Source organism: Hydra viridissima, unplaced genomic scaffold (assembly GCF_058129835.1).
Source record: "Hydra viridissima isolate aposymbiotic clone 2 unplaced genomic scaffold, HvirCarnegie_v1 scaffold_18, whole genome shotgun sequence".
Taxonomy (NCBI): domain Eukaryota; kingdom Metazoa; phylum Cnidaria; class Hydrozoa; order Anthoathecata; family Hydridae; genus Hydra; species Hydra viridissima.
This window is the reverse complement of record NW_028324317.1, coordinates 700777-725487: the sequence shown is the minus strand read 5'-3', so window position 1 is coordinate 725487 and position 24711 is coordinate 700777. Positions and strand designations below refer to the sequence as shown.

The 24711-nt window shown below is 30.5% G+C and overlaps 1 protein-coding gene, 1 long non-coding RNA gene and 2 pseudogenes across 6 annotated transcripts in view; 2 read left to right on the top strand and 2 right to left on the bottom strand.

The window, feature by feature from the left end:
- LOC149876724 (uncharacterized) overlaps positions 1 to 443 on the top strand; it is a 316490-nt gene extending 316047 nt beyond the window's left edge. Inside the window, exons 3-4 of one of the 4 annotated variants that reach the window (XR_016448544.1) lie at positions 115 to 174; positions 270 to 443. This is a non-coding gene — a long non-coding RNA (uncharacterized LOC149876724). Of the gene's footprint in view, positions 175 to 258 lie in introns of all 4 variants that reach the window. The other 3 variants (XR_016448545.1, XR_016448547.1, XR_016448546.1) reach the window with 3 other exon arrangements.
- The window catches only part of LOC149876693 (uncharacterized), a 615724-nt pseudogene that overhangs the window by 105120 nt on the left and 485893 nt on the right, over positions 1 to 24711 (top strand).
- The window catches only part of LOC149876721 (uncharacterized), a 91894-nt gene that overhangs the window by 57468 nt on the left and 9715 nt on the right, over positions 1 to 24711 (bottom strand). Inside the window, exons 1-5 of one of the 2 annotated variants that reach the window (XM_090075031.1) lie at positions 12874 to 12999; positions 12521 to 12625; positions 11811 to 11863; positions 11484 to 11738; positions 7502 to 10423 (exon numbers count right to left, since the gene is read on the bottom strand). In XM_090075031.1, the coding sequence (XP_089931157.1) occupies positions 7502 to 10423; positions 11484 to 11738; positions 11811 to 11838 (3205 nt within the window). In that variant the 5' untranslated portion in view covers positions 11839 to 11863; positions 12521 to 12625; positions 12874 to 12999. Of the gene's footprint in view, positions 1 to 7501; positions 10424 to 11483; positions 11739 to 11810; positions 11864 to 12520; positions 12626 to 12873; positions 13000 to 24711 lie in introns of those variants that run through there. The other variant, XM_090075034.1, reaches the window with a different exon arrangement.
- On the bottom strand, positions 4182 to 4918 carry LOC149876723 (uncharacterized; annotated as a pseudogene).

Sequence of the window (24711 nt, the reverse complement as noted above, 5' to 3'; positions counted from 1 at the left end):
GTAATATGCTTAGAATTTATACTTTCAGTTATTTTAAGTTATTTTTGTAAATGTTTATTTTTATTTTACTAGAATTTTAAGAATGAATTTTCTAAGAGATCCTGATTTTTACAGCTGTTAAAAAAGAGCTGGTTATTTCAGTGGAAAACTTGAAGAAGAAAAAGATTTTATTGGGTAAGAAGAAATCTTTATTTTTATTTAATATATATTTATTTGTATGTGTTCAATTGTTATATTTATAATTTTGTCAAGTTAAAGTTTGTATTTAGGTGCTGTAAAACTAAATCATTTAAACTCGGGAGCATCAAGCGAAGAGTTTGAGCGTTGGCTGAAGAGTATTTTCAGCTTTCAGGAGATCGAAATGGTGGACGAAAGGCTTGAGAAGAACGAAAAAACCCGTTTGATAAATAGCACTATTTCAAACTATCAATAATATCTGTACTATTTAAAATTTGAACTGGAATAAATATCAAAAAATATTTACTTTTGTATTTGCTTTTTGTGCGATATCACATTAGAAATGGCTAATAATAGTGCGTTAGTGAATGTATATTGGTTAAAAGTAACGGGTCAGTGCTGGCATACGATCACGGACGAATGCTGGAAAACGATCCCGGGCCAGTGCTGGCTAGCGATGCTGGGCCATTGGCCGTTTTGACATTGGGCCGTGATCAGTTGCCGGCATCGCGCCGCTGTGGCAAGCGGAACTGGGCCAGCATTGGGCCTCTAACGGGAGGCTGTCTGGGTTGGTTGATTAAAATAGAGGTGTATACTGAGCGGCAGTGATTGGACGTCTTTGGGAGACGGATTAGAGCGACGGATTAGTACGGTCGTCTCTTTAGAAGGAGAGAAGAAGAAAGGAAGGCGAAGTTTTAAGGAGAAAGTTTTAAGCAAGTCTTAAGAAGGATTTTAAAAGAGAGAGAATTATGTGATAAGAAAAACACTTTAATGAACAAGCAGCCTCACAAGCAGTTTAATAAGCAGCCGAATAAATGAAGAAAAGAAGAAGATTTTAATATTGATTTAAGAAGAATAACCAGAAGATTAAAAAAAAGATGAGATATTTGTAATAAAAAAGAAGATATAAAAAAGGGGTAATTGATATAAACATTATTGAACACTGCAAAAAGCGTCGGAGAATATTATTTGTGTTATATACACGTCATGCGCAAAATACTGTTAAATATTACGCACTAAAACGTTTGCTGAGTTTTATTATGCAACAGAATATACTGAAGACGGCAAATAAAACTTTCGTCCTTTAACGACTAAACCTTGCCCATTCCTAACCAAACTATTTCCAAACTTCGCCCTTTCTGATCAAAAGGAATCCCAACGCTACTTACCTCGATCCCAACCTTCACATACACCTTTCTACACAACTCTACAACCCATACCTCCCTAATCCCTTACCTTCATCATAACACTTACAACTAAACATTAAATTCACAACTAGTTAACATCACAACTAAACAATCAAACATTAAGTAAAATATTTATAAAAACGTCGCCCTGACATTCATTAAATTTGCTGTTACCTCAATAAACACTTGTTTGTATATGGCTGAAAAAAACTTTTCAAAAAAACCGATGGTCTACATTAATCAAGCCAACCTGGATTAATGAGTAGATTAACAGTGTTGTCTTACCACATCAAGGATTTACCAACAACTAACTCTCTACTTTTATTAGATAGTAATGGATTATTATGGCGCTTGTTTAAAGAATCATTCCATGAATATTTTTTAATCTTCATTTTACATGTAAGAGAAAAATTACAAAGTTGACGTAAAAATAAGATAAAAGTTGGTAAACTTATACTTGAAAACAAACCTCTATTTAATACTGATCTTATAAAAGCAACTAAAGATCTAAAAGTAAAAACTTTTAAAGGACCATGTCTCCGAGATTCTTTACCAAAACAGTCTAGGAAAAATGAATGGCTTTTTAATGTTAACCTGTGAAAATTTGGATTGCGCTAGGAAGCTTGGTGTAAAATGCAAAACGAAAAGCACTATTTTGATAGCCATGACAACCAACAAATGAGTAATAAGACTATTTAAAATCTTTAACGAACATCGACGCAGATCAATTTTAACATGGTGATTAAGTACTTTGCTGTCATTTGTGTTTTTATCTTTTAGAAAAGATGGATGAAGGAATGGATATGTTTAATATATTTTTTTGAATGGTTTAGTGCAATAAAAATTTCTAGCACATATTAAAATGTCAGTTGAACCTTTTATTTTGCATATTACATTAAAAAAAAATTAAAAAGGAGCAGGTTTTATTCAATAGTTAATTAAAGGCAAGGTCAGACTCTCGGAAGCTGACCTTGCCTTCAAATAATTTTTGAAGAAAACCTGCTTCTTGTTAATTTTTTTTTTCAAAGAAAGTTCTGATTTTGTATTTTAGCTTGATATTTTTGTTTCTTTCAGCCGAATAGTCTATCGACTTGCGTTATCATTCAACTGGCATCTAGTGAATGAGATCGCAAAGTGACGACTTAAGGGAACGTTCATATTAATACTCCCACTACTTGTAATAAGTGCGCTTGATGCGTATAAGCATTTTGCAATATTAAAAATCTCGAAATTTTATAACTTTTGCTTTGATCCTAAAATCTTTTTAACATGAATTTAATTTATTAATTACAAAAACAAAAGATTTTTTGCGACTGATTTTTTTTGATAAAAAGATCTGATAAAAAGATCGCTCAAAAGTTTAAAGAAAGTTCAAACAAGCAACTAAGTCTACTAAGCATGGTACATAGAAACATACTCTAATATCTTGCAACACGTCCAAAGAATTATTTTTCAAAATAAGTATCGGGAAATATTTTCTCATTTCAAAAATGTAAAAGACAAGTTTTTTCACTGAGGACACAGTTAGCCATAAAGTTCGCCAGGTTCAACTTTTCCCCACCTCTAATGTTTTTTCATATTAAGATAAGTGCTGGTTAGATATGTTATTTTTTTGTATTGAAAAAATCTTAAGTTGGTTAGAAGTAACATAAAAACTTATTTTTTTGCCCTATTTACCCCCCTTCAAGTGATAAAGTTACCCCATTTATGATGATTTTACCTCCTCTCAAAAAAATTTTTTTTTGAATTAATATTTCATTATCCTCCTGAAAACAATCCTTACTTTGTTTTTACTAATCTTAAATTGAAGTGATTTAAACTCCTTTTACACCATTATAGCAATAATTCAAAGAAAAAAAATAAAATAAATGCAACAAAAATAACACAACTACTTTTATATTACAATATTTACATGTTATCTAAACAAAAAGTGGCAGTAGCAGATTTCAATCATCTAGCATAATCTTTATGTTCAATCCTTTGCTTTTATCAAGACCAACTTGGTTTAAAGGCACTATAAATAGCTTCTCCAGTCTGTTCCGCATATGATCCCAGAGAACAACAATTAAACTTCACAAATGGGAGAATATGACAGAAAACTATATGGACTTTCCAGGTAACCTTCAGCTCTGTATTTAAATGTATCTTTGCATACTGCTGTAGGTCACAAAATGATACTTTGAACTCTTCAATAACTGAAGAAGCATTGCTGCCTAATTTTTATCCAAAGGTGCACTCTTTAACCTTTGCAAACTTTCTGAGGCAATTAACTATAGGCAATAGACTAGTTTTAGATGCTAACACATCTCTCTCTAAAATATCTACTTTTTCCAGAAGTTTATTGGAACTGTGTCCATGATAACCTCGAAGTAAGATATAATGTTCTTTGAGCCAATTTTTAAAAAGAGGCCAATTATATAAAAGTAGCCTACCAAGTAATGTCACAATCCCTATAAGAAGATGTAGCTCTGGTGGAGGGACTAAGTAATTAATTTCATCTTCAGCATTTAGATTTAATTTCTTCTTGTAATGATCTCATCATTCTCCACAGCAAAAGTTTCTGGAAGATTTATTGTCTTTAGTTCCAACAGTTAAAGTTAACGGATTTCCACCTTAAAGATAAAGTATAATTAATTATATGTATCTTTAACCTACCCCTACTTTAAAATTACAATGCAAACAATTTGAAAAGGTTGTTAGCAACCTATACTATTGCTTTGTTAAAAGCCTCATATCTACTGAGTGTTTTATATGTGCAATTAAGTTTTATCTGAACATATAAACCCTTTTTAATTATTTAAAAATGAAAGTAAAAACTTACACACCTGTAAATATTTTAAAAGGACTGGCCTCTCTCAATGTCTTCTCGTTCCATCTTATCTTTTATTATGCCTGAAGCAACTTGCTCACATGATGTGGGATCAAGAGTTTCTGACAAATTGATTAAATTCAAAACAACCTGAGTAGAGAAACAGTTGTTATGACATCCTGAAGAATAAAATTTACTCTTAAATGAATATAAGCCGAAAGGTTTTTTATTAAAGTTTATAAATGAATATTTGGTAACCTTTAATTAACTTATCAAGTAAATTATTGTTTATTCCTTAACCTCTTGCAAGGAGAGTAAAGCAGCAGCTGCACATATTTTTTTTTCAGAGACTCAACACCTTTTGTATTAACATGAGATGATTGAATAATATCACTAAGCTCAGTACTAGGTCTAATTCTTGGTCTGTCAACCTAATTCAAAAATAGTACTTTATAAAAAATATGTATTTATCATTTAACTTAAATAAGTTTTAAGTCATATAATTGAGAAACTTTACTTATCCAGTTAGAAAGATAAGTATTTGTTCCCTTTTCCAGCGAAAGATGTTTCTTCTACAACTTGAACAAATTACATCCAGACAGACATTAAATTCTGTATTTTACTCAGGCCAAATATGCTCCATGATTTTATTTGCTTAAGATGTTTGTACTTTTACTAAATATTTTGAATATTTACCTTTTTTTTCCAAACAAATTGCACAAACAGACTTTTTTAAATCAGCCATCTTTACCATATGATGTTTTTTACTTAAATCATTTCAAAACTTTTAAAGAAAAAGAAGCCAAAATGGCGGATTGCATTAGTTTTGAGGCTTACTTTTTAGGTTTTTCTGATTTTTAAAACTTAAAATACCAACTCTTCTGATTGACTTTAGATTTGTTCTGCACTTGAAAAAGACTTACACAAACTGTATTTACTTTTTTAAAAAAATAAATTAAGAGGTGGGGAGAAGCTCTTGTTTAATTTTCTAGATTCTAGTTTTTCTATTATAGTTTCTTACATAAAATTATAATTATGTAAATTAATTAAAATAAAATGCGTTTAGTTCAAAATTTTACCTTAACCTCTTATTTCAATTTCAAATTCAAATATCTATTTTAAGTTTCTAGCTTGATTTTCTAATTTATTATATAGAAAAAGTTTCGAATTTAAATTTGAAAAGAATGCAACTCTCTAATTTATATTTTTAGTTTAACTTTCTTGATTGAGTTACTTACATAAGTTTCTAATTATCTAAGTTAATTAAAATAAAATACGTTTAATTAAAAATTTTACCTTAATCTTCTTATTTAAATTTCGAATTCAAATTTCTAGTTTAAGTTTCAAGTTTGATTTTCTAATTTAATATCTAGAATAAGTTTCGAATTTAAACTTCTAGTTCAGTTAAAAATTTCTAATTTGATCTTTTTCTTTTGTTTTTTTAAATTTTAACTTTAAATTAACTTAAATTAAAACAATTGTTTAAGTTTTAAATTTAGACTTTTGATTTCTGGATAAAATCAGAAGATGAGTTGAAACTTCTTATCAAAAATAAATAATGTTAAATGAAAATAAAATGAATAATTTTACTTTCTAATTAAAACTTTTAACTTTTAAGTTTAAACATTAAAATTATTATTAAGTTTATCAATTATTAAGTTTAGAATTTTATTTTAAAATTCTAAGTTAAATTTCTTACTTACTTTGTTGATTTAAGTTTCTAATTTAAATCTGAAATTATAACTAATAAATAATTTATAGTTAATGCTTCTGGCTCTTCTTTGATTTCTAGTTTATATTTCTAAATTAAATTTCTAAATTAAATTTCTAATTAAAATTTCTAATTAAAATTTCTAATTAAAATTTCTAATTAAAATTTCTCATGGAAATTTCAACTTGAAATTTCCAAATAACATTTCCAATTTTCATTTCTTCTTTAAATATCTGCATAACTTATTTCTTTTGACTTTTTCTATCAAGCTATACCACTAAATCAAACTTCTGGTAAACTTTTTTTCTGAGCAATAATTCTTATTTAAGTTTCTTCTAAAAGATTGTTTTTATATGAGTGTTTTTTTTTAAACTTTTCCTATAAAATCATTTATAAATATAAAAAAACTCCTCTATTTCAACCTTCTTTATACCTCGTTTTTAATTTTCTTTTCCAAATTTCTTCTTTAAATTTTTGTATTTAATTTAGCAATTCACATTTTATGCACTGCTTTTTATTTTCCTTTAATTTCTTTTTTTAATTTTTTCCTTTTGTTTTTGTTTATATTGAAGATAAGCGCTTGCGTATTTGTGGAATATTTTTTGAGAACGTCTTCATATAATATATATCCTCTTTCATTCAAGTGAAATTCTCCATATTAAAGCGACACAAGCGATCCTCTTACTTTGATTGCAATCGAATTTAATTTTTACTTGGCGTATACAAATTTACACGCCAAGTAAAAATTTGCATGCATTTTTTTCTGTTATTTCTGATGTTAACAGCCACATACGTGGACATCTGACTTAGAGTGCAATTAATTTTGCCAGCCTCATTCTTATTTAACGCAAAGTTTAATTATAAGAAAAATATTTTATTATATTAATTATGACATTATTATGAGTTACGACAATTTATTTGCAAACGAAATAAAAAATTTAACAGTTTAACAAAGTTATAAAAAAACTATCGAACTTTTAATATTTTATTTCACTTTTACATAAAACATCATTCGAAATTTATTTAAAACTTATCCCAAGGGTCTTTTTTTCTGAAACTTCACGTTTCTAATTTTCCGGCTGTAAAAAAATTATTTTTAACTTTATACTCTTTCGAAAAAATTTTCATTCATTTGCATTTAAGAAATTGATTCATTAACTCAATACAAGGTCCTTTTTTTTTTATGGGTTCCTCCTTCATAACTTTACTTTGTTACAACTTCTATCGTCTTCAAACCTTTTTATCGTAAATTGGATAAAGAACTTCCGTTAAAAAAAAAGATGTAAAAATCATAAATTCTTATTTACATATTTCTAATAATTTAACATTAATCGACATTTAGGGAAACGATTAAAATAGTTGACAACTTTGATTTTTCATTTTCTATCTTTCATTTCATATCTTTCAAAACTTCAATTTCTAGTTGTTTCATATCACTCAAACAGATTGCTATATTATTTTTTGTACGCAATGTTGATGGATGATTGATACCTAAAATATCCGTTTGCATTATATCAACTTGATAATAAATTTCTAAAGCTTTATTATATTTTCCCATTCGATAGAAACAGTTTGCTATATTAATTTTTGTAGCCAATGTTGATGGATGATTGATACCTAAAATATCCGTTCGTATTTTATCAACTTGATAATAAATTTCTAAAGCTTCATTATATTTTCCCATATCACTCAAACAGACTGCTATATTATTTTTTGTATCCAATGTTGATGGATGATTGATACCTAAAATATCCGTTTGTATTTTATCAACTTGATAATAAATTTCTAAAGCTTCATTATATTTTCCTATATTCTTCAAACAGACTGCTATATTATTTTTTGTAGCCAATGTTGATGGATGATTGATACTTAAAATGTCGGTTCGTATTTTATCAACTTGATAATAAATTTCTAAAGCTTCATTATATTTTCCCATATCAATCAAACAGTTTGCTATATTATTTTTTGTATCCAATGTTGATGGATGATTGATACCAAAAATATCCGTTTGTATTTTTTCAACTTGATAATAAATTTCTAAAGCTTCATTATATTTTCCCATATCACTCAAACAGTTTGCTATATTATTTTTTGTATCCAATGTTGATGGATGATTGATACCTAAAATATCCGTTTGTATTTTATCAACTTGATAATAAATTTCTAAAGCTTCATTATATTTTCCCATATCCTTCAAACAGATTGCTATATTATTTTTTGTACCCAATGCTGATGGATGATTGATACTTAAAATGTCGGTTCGTATTTTATCAACTTGATAATAAATTTCTAAAGCTTCATTATATTTTCCCATATCACTCAAACAGGCTGCTATATTATTTTTTGTATTCAATGTTGATGGATGATTGATACCTAAAATATCCGTTTGTATTTTTTCAACTTGATAATAAATTTCTAAAGCTTCATTATATTTTCCCATATCACTCAAACAGTTTGCTATATTATTTTTTGTACCCAATGTTGATGGATGATTGATACTTAAAATGTCGGTTCGTATTTTTTCAACTTGATAATAAATTTCTAAAGCTTCATTATATTTTCCCATATCACTCAAACAGACTGCTATATTATTTTTTGTATTCAATGTTGATGGATGATTGATACCTAAAATATCCGTTTGTATTTTATCAACTTGATAATAAATTTCTAAAGCTTCATTATATTTTCCCATTCGACTCAAACAGCTTGCTATATTATTTTTTGTAGCCAATGTTGATGGATTATTGATACCTAAAATATCCGTTTGTATTTTATCAACTTGATAATAAATTTCTAAAGCTTCATTATATTTTCCCATTCGACTCAAACAGCTTGCTATATTATTTTTTGTAGTCAATGTTGATGGATGATTGATACCTAAAATATCCGTTTGTATTTTATCAACTTGATAATAAATTTCTAAAGCTTCATTATATTTTCCCATATCACTCAAACAGACTGCTATATTATTTTTTGTATCCAATGTTGATGGATGATTGATACCTAAAATATCCGTTCGTATTTTATCAACTTGATAATAAATTTCTAAAGCTTCATTATATTTTCCCATATCACTCAAACAGACTGCTATATTATTTTTTGTATCCAATGTTGATGGATGATTGATACCTAAAATATCCGTTCGTATTTTATCAACTTGATAATAAATTTCTAAAGCGTCATTACATTTTCCCATATCACTGAAACAGTTTGCTAAGCTATGTTTAGTATCTAAAGTTATTACATTTTCAGTTCCATAAGATTTTGTGTTATACTTTTCAATGGCATTGAGAATGTTTATTGCTTCTTGAAAGAAACCTTTGTTTGATAAGAAACTTTGGATACTCTGACTCTGTTGATGAAACACTTCACACATTTTTGGTTTATTAATACAAAACATATGGATGAAATGATTATAGAAGTGCTTCCCATCGTCAATGTGTTCCTTTACCACTTCCAACTCTAATTTTAGAAAACGGGCGATGTTTTCGTTGCATATTTCTTTTATTTCTTTGCGTTTTTGATAACATTTACACGCTAACTGTGTCATTTCGTGCATCGCGTACCTATCATTGTCATCGTCGAAACGATCAAGCAACGAATAACTTACTAGTAAACTTATTGCTCGATTTATCAAAAGCTCATCGTTTGTTTTCAGGTGTTTTGAAATCCCGTGAATAAACTTTTTTGTAATGTGTTGACCGTCGCAATACGATAAATGGTTTAAAATTTCCACTGATTTTTCATTCGATTTCTCTATTTTGTTTAATACTAAGCTAATTGATGTTATAATAAACTTTGTTTCCACTTCAGTGGGGATACCTTCCTCCAGCATTTCGAAAGGATATGATCGAAAAAGATCTAAATATTCCTGCAAAGAAACGCTGTTGTTGTTTATATAGAGAATGGCTTGATTAATGGCGAGTGGATGATATTGAAGCACTTTTGTTATTTCTTTTAGTTTTTCGTCATCGCTTGTTAATATTTGTTTAATATTTCTTTTTGCGAAAAGTAATGCATCTTGAGGAGAGAAAGAGTTAATTTGCACTTGATTAATATCGGTAGACCACGATCTCAATTGCGATGTTACCAAAGTAAATGCATTTTTTTTGTTTGATACGTATTTTTCAAAATTCTTCACACTCTCATCGTCGACGTTGTCGAAAATGTAAAGCGTTTTTTCTCTTTCAAAGTAATGATGTATTTTTCTAGAGACTACTTCAATATTGAACGGATCGCCTTGAGAATCTCTTACGCTTAACCCAAGTTGGTGACAGAGATTAGTCATAGAAACTTGTATTTTATCAAATGCTGCATCCACCCACACAATACTATCAAAATGGTCGTTATAAAATGCTGCATACTTTCTAGCGAGCTGAGTCTTTCCAATACCACACATTCCAGTTAAAACCGTGATTGATTTACCCGAATCGTTTGTTTGGCACACGAATTTATGAATTTGATGAAGTTCATCGTCACGCGAAAAGAAGGCTTTTGTCGGCGGCAGGATACCGAAAATGGAGTGTCGGGATATTAACTCTAAAAGACAAAAACTTTTCATATTTAACTGCACGGTGACATTTTTTCAGGAATATTTAGAAGTTATATTTTGAACGGCATTTCGCATTTCACGTTTTTTTGTTTTTGATAGTTTAAACATAATATCTCGAAGATAAATAGTTTCATCGAGAGATATTTTTTAAGCATATGCATGAATTTTTGCAGCTGAAAATCCGGCGAATCCATTCATATACTTGCTCAACATTGTTAATGCTATTATAATGATTTGTCTAAGACATAAAAAACATAAATTTAAGGCAAATGACAATTAAATCAACAATTTCTGTCAAAAATATTTGTCACCATCTGCTGAATGTAATATTTAATACGCTTGCTGGTATTATGATGAAATATTCTGTCTATAAGTTTGTTTTATTTTCAAGCAATTCTATTCACGCTATTAAAAGCAATTACAGATGTTTTTAGAAAAAGCATTTTACATGTAAAATACTCCCAGAGGAATATTTTGAAGTTTAATTTGAGAGCCTCTTCGCAATACAGTTATATTTTCGAAATCGAAATCAATTCTCTTAAAAAAGGATGTTGAAAAAGTTGAAAAAAACTTTTCTTCGTTAGAAGTTTATGCAGTATTACCCTTTGGGGGAGGGTGGGAGGTTATAATCGTGCAATGCAGGAGCGCTGCAAAAAAAAATCAAGATAGCGAGTCACATTCAACTTTTGTTTTATATTTGAAATAATATTGTTAACTAAGTATTTAAATGTAATAATGCTATAAATAGACCTTTTTTGAACTTAATTCAAGTGTGAATTTAATCCGCAAAATTGCTAAATAATGTTGCTGATAAAAAAGGCCCGAAAGGTTTGTGACAAGTTTGCTAAATAAATTAAGGAAAGTTTGTCCTTTTCAAAAATGTAAGTGTTTGGTAAAAAAATCTTTTAATGGTCTTCAGTGTTTTAACTTTTTTTTGTATATTTTGTGTTTTTTAATTTTTTTTTATCTCTAATAAATATTTAGGGACCGCAGGAGAACATCGGCATGCAAAAGCGGCACAAAAATTATCAATCTCAAAGTACCTACTTCGTTCGCATTCGCTGATCAAATCTTTACGGTTGCAAAAAAGTAATCCGCTTTTCACATCTCGCCATTTTTTTGATGAATTATTCTTACGCCACTTGTTCAGTATTTGCAAAGTTTGCTCTCTCGTCGTTTCAAATTCTTCTTTTACATTATCGATTGCTGAGTCATCAACCAAAAGACATCGTGCAAACTTTTGCCAATCATAAGTCAACAAATCAGCAAGCGTTGTAAACACATCTTGTGGAAACTTTTCAACTAAATGAGAAGGTTTTTTTTTTGAAAATGAGAATCTGTCTGAAATGGGAAATGTTAAAAATATTTTATTACCCTTTATATCGTCCAACTTGTTCTCCATGACAACTTCGTCTTTTAAAGCCGTTCTACGAAAAAGAAGTCCGTTAATTGCAATGATAAAATTGAGTAAAACGCTCTTAAATTCGTCAGCAAGCCATTTTCGCAGTTAATAAACGAATACAAAGAAATAGGCGCTGCTTCAAAATAAGTTAGAGCAGTTTTAGAAGTGAAACAAACCATTTGATATAAGATATTTCAGGAACACCCTTAGTCACTGAAACAAATTTGCCTTCCCTGTAACTTTCCTATTGATGGAAAGCATTTTATTGATTGTTAAAGTGACTTGACTTACGGGGACTCTGCACCTTAAGAACAATTATGATGCTAATGATCCATCTTTCCTAAAGCAACTGTTTTAAATAAAAACATGAGCAATACTGAATAATGCAGCAATACCTGCACGATTGAGATTTGCATAAATTAGGACTTGTGGCATTGTTTTGAAATAAGGATTAATAAACCAATAGTAACTATTAAAGAACAGTTTTGTATTTCATATTCAAGATCTGTTATTCAGATACAAACTTTGTTATTATTTATGTACTCTCACTTCATCCTGCCTTATTCACTTCTGTAAATTCATATTTTCCTCTTTGTTCCCCGGCTTTTCTGACTATGAAACTAAATTTTTTGAAAAATCCAGTTAACAAATAACAAGAGTAGAACAAAAGTTGATGATGTACCTTGTATCTCCATTTTTTTTATTGAAAATGTTCTTTTCTGCGATCTTTATGTGAACAGTTGGTTGAACCACAAAACAAGTGTTGAATTCTACAGTTTTTCTCGAGCTAATAGAAACCAGGAGATTGAGAATTTATAACTGAGTCATGCAACTGCAAGACTCAGTTTTAAATTCTTCACTTGCTGATTTCAATGTGACAAAAAAACATAGACAGCAAAAAGGCAGTTAAATCAAATAAAAAGGTTGCTTAGTGTTAAAATAGAAATATAATCGAATGAAAAACATGGAAAACAAAAAGGCAATAAAAACAATAAAAAGTTTGAACTGGTTTCCATATAATAAAATACTACCAACTGAAATTTGCGATGAAACAAACTGAGATCGGTGACTTCTTGATTTAGTTTTTAGTTTTATGCTTTAGTTTAAAATTTAAGTTGTTGGAAGTTTCACTTAAAAACGATTCAAGTCAACTGACTATATAATTCCATCCTATTATTTTGTTAAACCCTATTATTCGATTAAGACTCTCACCCATCGACGTCCATTGCTTTATAAAATAAAATAAACTGACGAAATTTTTATAAAATCAACAGTCAGCAACTTTCTTGCTGATGGTTGGTTTTTTTATAATTTTGTTAGTTTATTTTATTTTTTATACAACAATGGCCGTCGGTGGGTGAGAGTCTTAATCAAACAATAGGGCTTAACAAAATAATAGGATGAAATTATATTTTTAAAGCAAAAAAAGTTTTCATATTTACAACAAGCCCTCAAGAATTGCACAACGCATGACTAACAGAGATGGCAATCGAACCCTTTTTTTAAAAAATCGGTTTCGGTTCGTTTATATATAACGTTTGAGTTCGATAAGTACAGCTCTGGTTCGGTTCGGTAACAAGTAAAGTTTGGGTTCGGTTCGGTATCAACACAACTGTTTTTTTATTGGTTACAAAGCTTTACATCCACAATGATAAAACACAAATAAATTAAAGTAATATTTAGAAGTTAAAGCATTTCAAATTAATTAAAATAACTTGCAATTTACTGCAACTTCATAAGTTCAAAAAACAATGAAGTTGCTAATTGCTAATAGCTGCAGTCAATGTGCACAAAACATTAAAACAGTATTTTTCTGAACACAGATAATGGTAGCTTAAGTAGCCTACTGTCAGTCTAGTAATCAGGACTGCATGTTGTATTTGAGAATTATCAGCATTTCTAATGTTTCTGTGTTTAGACGAGCCCTGCGCTCACTCATAGTCACCCCACTCACTGAAAACACTCTTTCACTGCCAGAACTTATAGCAGGAATAGCCAAAAACTTTCTACCAATCAATGCCTTCATCGGAAGCTTGTGTTCACGCTCATCGTCTTTCCAGAAATGCAATGCATCACACGCTGTCACGGGCAGTGGCAAGTGTTTTTCGAATTCATGTCTCATTTCATAACTGTCGACCTTAGACAAAAAACGGCAGCTGTTTTAAGGTCTGCCAGCAAATCATACGATTCCGGGTCAGCTTTATTATTCTTTGAATGAGGCAGCTGATCTGAATGACTGCATTCACTAAAGCCGTCTATATCTGTATTGCCTGAGTCCTTGCGTATTACCTGATTTTGTGAAGAAATAACTTTGTCTACCATACTACGCATCTCTGAATAAACAAAGTTGCGATCTTCTGCATGGACGAAAGACAAGTATTTGTAAGAAGAAACAGTGTGAGATGATAGCTTGTGCAAAGGATGAGTAATATACTTTTCATTCAAGCTGGACAGAAATGCTGCCTTCAAATCACGCATACTGTCACTGTCTGAACAATTGATCTTACAGACTGACCGAAGATAAAATAGCATCGGTCATATAAGGAACGTCGGCACATTGTCTTGTGACAATTGCACATTAGCCTTGTGAAAAGGATGCAAAAAGTCTACAACTTCATATAACAGTTTTTCGTTATTGTTCAGTTGCTCAGGTTTGTCAAACTGCTTTGAGTCATCAAGAATGGACTTGACAAGATCTAACTGGCTCAACAATGATTGCAAACGAAAAACTTGACTTTTCCAACGAGTTGCAGTATCCTGTTTGAGAGTGTGATTTAGTTGCTGGTTTTTCCCACTATGTTTGAAGTAGCCCACCACTTCCTTTAAAGTCTTGATCATTTCATGAACTAAATTAGCACCAGGGGGTTTCAAAGTCTTTTCAACAGCTATATTCAGATTTTGAGCTGTACAGCTAAGTCTTTCATCGTTGCGATAAGCCAACTTCATATCACTCCATTTGTCAGCCATAAATACCGAATCGTCACTTCTTATAGTCTGAGGGAAAAGTTTTTTAAGTATTTCAGTTGTCTTTACTTTTACGGCAATGCCAGTTTAAGACTCACTAAACTCAAATAATCCATCACGTTTTCTAATGAGGCAATAACTACTGTTCAAGTAATGTGATGTAAAAGTCTGACAAGAGTATTTTAGAATGTCATCGGCTCAGTAATCAGTTGTTATTGCGATATGAGTAACCCAAGCAAGTTTGTCTTTCAGCTTTCGAACAGATAGGTTGCAAAACTTTGGTATTAGTGTCTCAGAAAGCATTGTTCGATCACACATAATATCCTCAAGTTGTAACAATCCATACTTCTATCCAATATCAATCATTGTTTGAGCAAAGTGACGGAACCCATAATCCTGAACACGCGAGAATGGCTGAATGTCTTTAGCAATCTTCCACACGGCTGCACGTTGAGCATTTTCACGTTTGCGTTTAGGAGCCTGTAAAGCATAAAGCAATAAACAATAGACATTAAATAAATAGCAATACATAAAGGCTTTTTTTTTTGTACTACTAAAAACATGGTATTTCTAAAATATTTCTAACATCTTGTTACAAATATATTTTGCTATCAATGGCAACAAGTAACAGGTGAAAAGTTAAACAGTAAATAGAAAAAAGCTAGATCCGCTAATTATATTTATAACTATATTATTTAACCTGTCTTTTTAGGTATAAAGCTTGTCATTTTTAATTGTCCTGGTTATGTATTGATATCATTTATATGTGATGTATTATGCCTTTGTAGAGTTGTATTATGACCTATTGGAACTGACAATCATTATCCATACTGCTTACAAACAGGTTATGTATTGATATCATTGATGTTTGGTGTATTATGCCTTTGTAGAGTTTTAGTATGACCTATTGGCACTGACAACCATAATCCACACTGCTTACAAACGGCAAACTCCTTGACAACCTGTTGATCACTACATGATCACTCGCACTCATACAAGACTCAAATAAAATGTATTGTAACTAAGGTCAATTGACTCTATTTAGCATTTAATATTCAGTTAATTATCAAACCTGAATTCAGCTTAGTTTGGCATTGTGTGCAACATGAAATGCCTGAGAAATGCACTGATTAATTGATATATTTATAAAACTAAATAATCATATATGCAGTAAGTCTAGGGACGGACCTCATCCCCAACTTCAACGCAACGGAAGCGTGTCCAGCATTCACTCTTTGTCCATTATGTAGGTACTAAGCTTGCCGCTCCGTCTGTAATTAACTTCTCCAACACGTTTTTAGTCAATTTACGAGTTATTTTACTGTTACTCATTATTACTAAAATATTATGTAATTATCGTAATCGATAATTACTGAGATATGAATAAAAACTCAGAATGATAACAACAACTTAATATTACAAATGTTTAAAAAACAACATTTCGATTTTGGTTCGTAATGTTATGTATTGTAGAATTATCGCGAGGTTACAATTATTTTGTTCTATTTCCCATTTTAAACGTTGGGAGAGAGTTTTTGATTCTTTTCTAAAAGTAAAAAGTACTCAAAATTTTAGCTTAGTTTTTAAAAAAGTAATAATTTATGCTTTAAGTAATTTTTATTTAAACAAATTATTTAGAAAAAATGTTTAAGAAAAAATATATTTTAAAAGTAATTATTACTTACTAAAATTACTAACTCTTTTTTTCCCAACATTAAAAATGAGATAATAAAATAATTCTAACCTCATGGTATATGTATTAGGTTATGTGTTGCGGTGATATGCGAATTGCGAATTTTTCACTTTTGCAAACCTCTATTTGGCTTGGTTAGGGTTAGGACAGTTTGTTTGATTCGGGTCGTTCCCAACAATTTTAAAGTACGGGTTCGGTTTGGTAACAACTAGAGATAAAACAATCGTCGTGTGTTAACGTGTTTCGAAATCGTTAAAGTGATATAAAATTGAATTAAACAGTTTTTAAATTCTTATTCGAATAAAACATATTTTGGCAGATTTCAGAATCCTAAAAAGTCATAAAAAATTTAATATGACGTTTTTCAAAATCGTATTATTTCAAATAAAGTATATTTTCGCGGTTTTTAAAATCGTAAAAAGTTGTATGAACTCGAAAACGGCGTGTTTTAAAATTGTTTAAAATTATTAAAGGCTTTCAAATTCGCTTCCAAAAATTTAATTGTCTTCGAAATCGTTTGAGTAAACGAAACGAGTGCATACAATAAGTTAATAAGCGACCGTCGCGTAACTCTTTTTAGTGAAGTGAAGTGATGAGCTATATTTTAAGTTGAACTTGTATGTCGCTGCACTAGAGCTATTATGCTCTTCCCTTCTATTCTCCTAGACTCCTGCTCTATCCCTTAGATTTGGAAAAAATCACAATCAATCAGAAGTTACCTATATCCAGGTTAAAAGATATCGATACAAAGTAAAGTGAAGTGATAACTGGCTTGATATATGCTTGCAATATCTGCCCTTCTAAATTCTAATTTCTAAATAATAAAAATTTGAAGTATACACTACAGTAACTTAACAGAAATACAGAATCAACTAAAGATATGCCAAGACCCTTGTATTTATTTAATAATCGTTCTAGATTTCAAAAACCCAATACCTTAAACATGTGACAAAATTGTTTGCATATTATCGATTATCTAATCTAAAATAATCCTAGCATGCTGCCCCAGTAATGAATATTTAGTTGTCCGCTTCCAGTCTTTCATTCTCATTTTTTTGTGCTAGTTCCTGGTCATTGTAGCCTAAATGATGTCTGTCTCGCCTTTCCAGTTCAACAATCCTGGAGATTTTTGGAGACAAGCTGCATTGTTTACCACATGTCCAGTTTCATTAAAGGCCCGCCGACTTGAGGCACTAGAGGCTTGCAGGCAATAATACTCTCGTGCAAGTCTTGCTAAGATGTGCATCTCTCTGCGACGTGTCCTCCACCATTCAAGGACATCAACCTTCGAATCTATCACAGTTGTTTCTCTGAATTTCGCTCACTCAACGGTAATCGGAAGACCCTCAGCTGTAGCATTTGTCTGCCTGAATTGACTGGACACAGTCCAAAAGGAAGAAAGAAAGTGAAACGTTAAGTAAACTTCGTATAACTTCGCTTACTTTAATCTAAAACTGTTTAAATTCAAATAATTTTTAAAAAGATCGTTTAACTTTGACCCGTTTCTTCAATTCTGCAATGAGCTCAACCATGAAAGGACCTACTCCAGTGACACTGTTCTTTCTAATTTTTTTGACCCTCAGAGAAGCACACCTTTCCACAAGATGAACAATGGCTGCCAGTGCTCAATCGATTGCAATTCTCTTATCACTCGACATTGACTCAAATATGATTCGGCATGTGGTCAGGAGTGGCAGAATGGTTGCAACCAGCTCAAATTTGTCATCTGTATGAATGGGTGAGGTCCATTCCTTTTTGTCAGCCCTGATAGCACACAGCACACTTCGGATATGGTCAATGTCTTCGAGCATCATCTGGACAACTGAGTTCCAACTGTTAGCACAAGGAGCAGTGATCTTTCTGTAGGGTACTCAAACAAAATCTAAAAATTCACATAAAACTTCGCATGAAATCGTAAACTCTTAGAAAACATTTGAAATTATAAAACGTTTGTTAAAATTCGACATCAAGCCGTAAAACTTCGTACTCGTATCTACTTAAAAAGTTAAAAATATTATTATTAATCTCGAGGCACTTCTTTTTCAACACCCATTCAGCAAGAGGAGAGTGATGGACTCGGGTGGAAATTGTCCTTTCGTAGAACAAACTCCTCGGTGATGTAATGAAGAGTCACCGCTATGAATGGATTGTTGTTGCGTGAGGTCCAGATGTCAGTGCTGATCGCAACTCGGTCGCAATGAGGAAGCTCCTTGTCAAACATGCTCTTCATGGCCATCTGCAGATTCCTGTAGAGGAGAGGTAACTTGAAGCGAGCCATGCAGACACCACTTTTAACCATATACTTCGAGTCAAAGTGGGGAAGCAGTCTTTGGAACGGGATAGAGTCACAGATGAAGAAAGGCTGAATGTTAACTGCAAGGTAAACCATATGCTCCATGTCACCACGAAGTTGGGAGGTGCTCTGTGTTGGATAGCACAGATTCTTTCTGGCTATTATAACCCTTTTTCTTTTCCTGTGACCTTAAAATAAATCTCATACATTTGTTAACATTGAATTAACTTCGGATACCGTTGTTTACATTAATCAAAAATCGTATAACTTTGCTACATCGCATCGTAACATGCATTACTTAACTAAGTTACCAGTGCCAACTTTTTTTTTGTTCATCTTCTGCCTTTTCAACGTTGTCCTTCTTGGCAGCTTCTGCCTCATCTCGTATCTTTTGATTCTGGGTCAACATCGACCAAAGGTGACCACTTAGGGTCAATTCTGAACAGGGAAAAGCGTAACAAGACGAGAAATGTCCTGGGACAATAATTTTGTCTCATAATTTAAAAATTGTTTCTAGGGTATTATCGTCTTGTCTAGTCTCGTTTCGTCTCGAATAAAAAGATAACGAGACGCAGATGCTTACATAGAACCAATAGAAATGGCAGTCAGTAATGTTTTCTTAAGGTAAGGTTTTCTTAAGGTTTTGATGAATTAACTTTGTATACTGTTTTCGCAAAAGAACTCTCTTTGTGCTTAGATGAAATTCAAATTTTGTCTCATAAACATTGTTGAAAGCATCTGGACAATCTAAGACATAAAACAAACCATTCCTTTCTAAAAAATTGTGAAAATTTTCAAAAACTCTTTTGATTCTGCTGGCTGCAACAATTGCTGCTGCTCTCCTAATAGATTCATTGATACAAAGAACTATTTCAGAATTTTTTTAAGGAATACTTCACCCAATATTCAGTCGGAAGTCTATTTTTAAACGATGGAATGTTAAACGGTGGAAGATTTACGAAACTTTCGTACGTCTGTAGCAGCCTTAGTTAAATCATCCTTCATCTTAGGGTTGCCCTAAAAAAGAGATGAGAGTTTTTTAAAAATGATTGAAGCGGGAAATTTAGTGGTTACTTTGCTCGTCCATTATATTGTTGAGATCCATCAGATTTGTTTAGAAACATATTCAAGTATGCAGAAAAAGAAACTATTATGGTGGCTATTTGATGACTAAATGGGTTAAGCTTGGCTAAAAGCTTTCAGCACCTCCTACAGAGTGCGGCAGAGAGAACTATATTTACTGAGAACTGATAAAAGTAAACCAAAATGTTTTTGATTTTTTTTTTTTTTTAAAGTTTATTGCTGTGTCTTCTTGTATAAAGCCATTTAATGAGAGTAAATTTAAAATAGGGACTCCCGGTTCCGTAAAATTAAATAAAATGATTTTTGTAACATTTAAAATAGAAGTAATTTTACTTTAAAATCTTTATTTCCAATTTTCTGTTTAAATTTTATTTAAAGTTAATTCAAATTTAAAATTGTTTTTTTAAAAAAACTCATTTTAATTGTACTTAAACTAAAATTTTAAATGTTTTTCAAAATTCATAACGTATAGAGAATTATTGAAGGAGGAGTGTGCAATAATAAACCGGCTTTCATTTATGAACGACGGCCGTCGCATTCTCTTTTAGACATAAATCCTTCGAGTAGTTCACCACGAGAAGGTAAAAATAAATTTCAATCGCTTTTTTTTATCCAAAGTATTTTTAGTCAATGGTTCTATTGAAATATCCTAAAGTAATGATACCACTTGTTTTATACTAAGTTTCTATGTTTAAACGCCAAAAACACAGACAACTAAAGATTCAAGATGTTGATACATTCTTGACTGATAAACGTTTTAAAAACTCTAAGCTTAAGTTCGATCTGTAAAAACTTTTGTGTCATGGTGTTGTTCGTACTAGCTATAGTATTTTTCAAACGATAATGAAAAATTTATTTTATATTTTAAACTTTGAACAACATTTGACAATAATTTCAATAATCAGAAACTATGCTTTTTAAAAATTATCTTTCAATTTTGAAGGTACATATTGTAGTTGTTCTAATACTGCTAATAATTGAAATACAGCTATTGCAGAGGTGCAGTTCCTTAATTATTTGTAAGAATCATTGCTTGATGTAAACTTTGTAGAAAATTAAACTTAGTTTTTGTTCTATATAACTGACCTATAAGTCCATAGTCTAATCAATTGAAATGTCTATTATCTTTCACATGAGAAACATCTAAGGGGATGTTTAGTAAATTAAAGTATTTGAAGCAGACAGTAAAATCTTTGCTGATCATTACAACTAAAGTTATTACTGTTTTTTCGTTTGTCTAAAAATGTGTAAGAAGCAAAAGTTGACTTGCTGAAATGGTCTGTACCAATAAGTTATTCTTAACTGAGTCACAGGATCCTTATCTGACACTGTTCAATTTGTTCAAGGTACCTCCTTGAAGTTCTTTCCCTACTAAAAAGGGTTCATAGCTAAGGAATGTTGTAGGACTTTGAAATATTTGTTATTTTCTTGGTTATAAATCCAGATCTAATTTTAAATTCATATCATATACCTGTATTAAAGTTTGGTATGACTTACTATCATATAAATCCAATTAAGCTTATGGTAATAAAATTGCCTTAAAAGCAGTTTTTACATAATATCCAACTTTGCAGTAAATTAACTGATATCCTGTAATATCTTAACTTATTTTTTTCTTGGGTGATTTTTATGTGTAGTTGCAATCTCCTTTACTGTATGTATATAAGTAAATTAATTATATATAAATATTTTTGATTGGTTTTAATTTTTTAAAAAGAACTTTGTTTTTTGGAAGAGAACAAACTAAAACTGTTAGGGTTTTTTTGAATTTTTGAATTTTAAGCCACATCGATGAGGTATCTTAAACTCTTTTAAATAGCTTTAAATCAAGACTTATGCATCACTTTTTTATGATAATTTGTAAACTTGTTCTCAGTTAGTCCAATCTTTGTGTAAATATAATGTTTTACATGTCTAAATTATTTTATTAATGCTGGTGATAATTCCTCAAAATTTCCTATTTTACATAAAGCATGATTCCAATCCTCTTAAGTGTATAATTGTGTTGTTATCTACGAATACTAGGAGTATCAGAAGATTTATCCTGTTATCTAGGAATATTTGAAATGTTGTGCAGACGTTTCTTGTAATTTATTAAACTCATTTTGTTTATTGTTTATCTAAATTTTTTTTTATCTTCTTTTAATCTTTTTCTATTTACATACAGAATTATTTTATATACTGATATGATTTAAGTACTGTTTAATAATTACCCACTCATGTTGTATGTTTTTCATGTTTCACTTCCAGTAGAACAATGACTTACTGAATGGAGTACATCAACATTTGCAGAATAAACCAAAAATGGCTAATATGTTATTTGCTGGAAAAAAGCCAAGTTACAAAATGTTATTAAGTTAAAATACAAAATACAACATATACATTGAAACTTGAATCCACTAAGAATGCTCAAAAATGTTCCTTAAAAATGCATGAAGGTAAAAATATTAAATCATAAAACATTAAACGACTATCTAACTAATTAAACAAATCATTATTAAACTATTATCATTATTAAACAAATATCGATTACAAGTTGTGGAAGAGAAAATTAGATAAGTGTTTTTACTAATTTATTATGGCTCTGCTCTTTAAGAACGTTGAGCAATCTATTTTTAGAATACGCTAACATAGGGTGTCTGCCAATATTTTAAGTTAGATTTCCCTGGCTTTTCCCTGATATTTACCTATTTATCGTTGAGAAAAATGCTCTTCAACTGCAAAAATATTAACGATAATACAACCCACATTAAATATATCAAGAGAAGTTCATAAAACTATCTGCCAAATAAACTTTTAGATTACGTGTACTATATACAACTTATTTAAGTCATAAAAGTTTGATAAAGACTCATTTTTCCTGATTTTTCTAAAATTTAACCTAATTTCCCTGATAATCCACTGATTTTTTTGAAGATATCCGAATTCGCTGACATTTCCCTGATTTGGCAGACATCTGGTATATATTTATATGCAGATCTTGCGTATAAAGACCACTTAGCAACATTGCAACATAACATAACAAGAATTTAATTTGATCTAAAGTTATTAGTAACAACAGCAAGGCTAAATAAAATTGACAAAGTATGTATGATGAATTTAGCAATTAGTATGCATAACAATGTTTTGTTACAAATGCTGTGTTATTATTAACAACAACATAAGTTTTTTTTAACATATTTATCTTAACTAAAACTACTTGATTACTCACACACTTAAGCAAGTTATGATCAAGGCTTTGTGTTTAAATAATCGCTATTATTTAAAAAATTGTAGAATTTTATAAAATACTTCAAATATTTAAAGAAACACCACCAAAAATTTATGCACCCGAAAAACGCTGATAGTCCAAAAATGTATCTGGCAAAAATGCAGATACTCTAATTTTGTTTTACGCGGAGATTGCAGATAAGCCAATTTTGTTTTATACGGAGAAAGCAGATAAACCAAATTTGTTTTCCGCGTAGATTGCAGATAGGCCGATTTTGCGCGGAGCCATCGTTATAAGTTTAACCAGAAAAACATTGGCCCTATGTCATGCCTTAAACATGATTGAAAATATGCTTTTGTCAATCTTTTAACGACTTTTCTATGATTGATATGATTTGATTCAACATCCTCAACTAAGAAAAACTCTACTGTTAAAGTAAAGAGTAGGATTTTAGTGCAAAAAAGTTGACGCAACCAGCTGCAGTGAAAACTAACGAATGATTTTATACAACCATTGAACCAGGAAAAGTTCAGAAGTGAGAAAGAATAGAACTTAAGAAGGCTCGTAAAACATTTACAAAAAAAAAGAAGCTTCGTTGGAAAAAAAAAGTCTGTAATACCAATTGCATTTAGCGGTTCCTTAAAATGGCTTAATTTTGTTTTGAAAATCACTCAGTTTTCTGGAAATAACCTTTTTATTTTCGGTTGTGTCAAATCAAGGTGATAGATTACCTTCATAAAGTCATTTTTCGAATTCTTTTTTATTACGTTAATCTACGGAATCAAAAATAAAAAAATCAAAGGAAATATCTGGGACAGTTTTTGGCTTTGGTAAACATTCGACATAAAGTCAATTCTGCGAAAAAAGTTCCTGGGGCCGTTCAAATTTTCAACTTCGGATTTGAGGTCAAAAGATTTTTGATTAATTCCGTTGGGAAGTTATAAAATTTGTTTTCAAAACTTGACGCTTGTTGGGGAAAACTGTATGGAGTAAAATCGGCGCAAATCGATCGCCGGAGCATTAAAAACCAAACAACTTTTTAATTTTTCAGAGTTTATTTTTCTTTTTTTTACATGAGATACAAATAAGAAAAAAAAGCAAAAACAGTTAAAAAGATATTTATGAAATTGATAAACTGATTTAGAAAATATGCAAATACTCAATAAAAAAAAGAACACTTTTAGTAAAAAATATGTTAAATTTTTACATAACCTAGCACGTTTTAATTAAGAAATTATTTTCTAAACTTGTTGCGTTCAATAACTTAATTTCATTTGGCTGAGTACAAGTTATGCTTCATTCTCACTCTTTTTCAACAGGGTTTTGCAATGAAAAAATTTTATGAATGGTTTGCGCCAATTATCTACGCATTTTCACACTATTCTTTTATGTCACTTTTTCCCTCGAGTTTTATAGCGAACTGATAAAAGTACATATTTGGGGATTTTTTTTTTTTTGCAAGGATAGGGTTTTTTAAGCGAGATAAGGGATTCGCTTAAAAAATTGGATTCGACGAACTTTTTTCCCAAATCAAAAGGCTGATATTTTGGAGTTATAAGATTTTGGTAATTTCTTTGAGGACTGTTACTTATAAAAGTAATTCTTTACTACATTATAGGAAGCTGAATA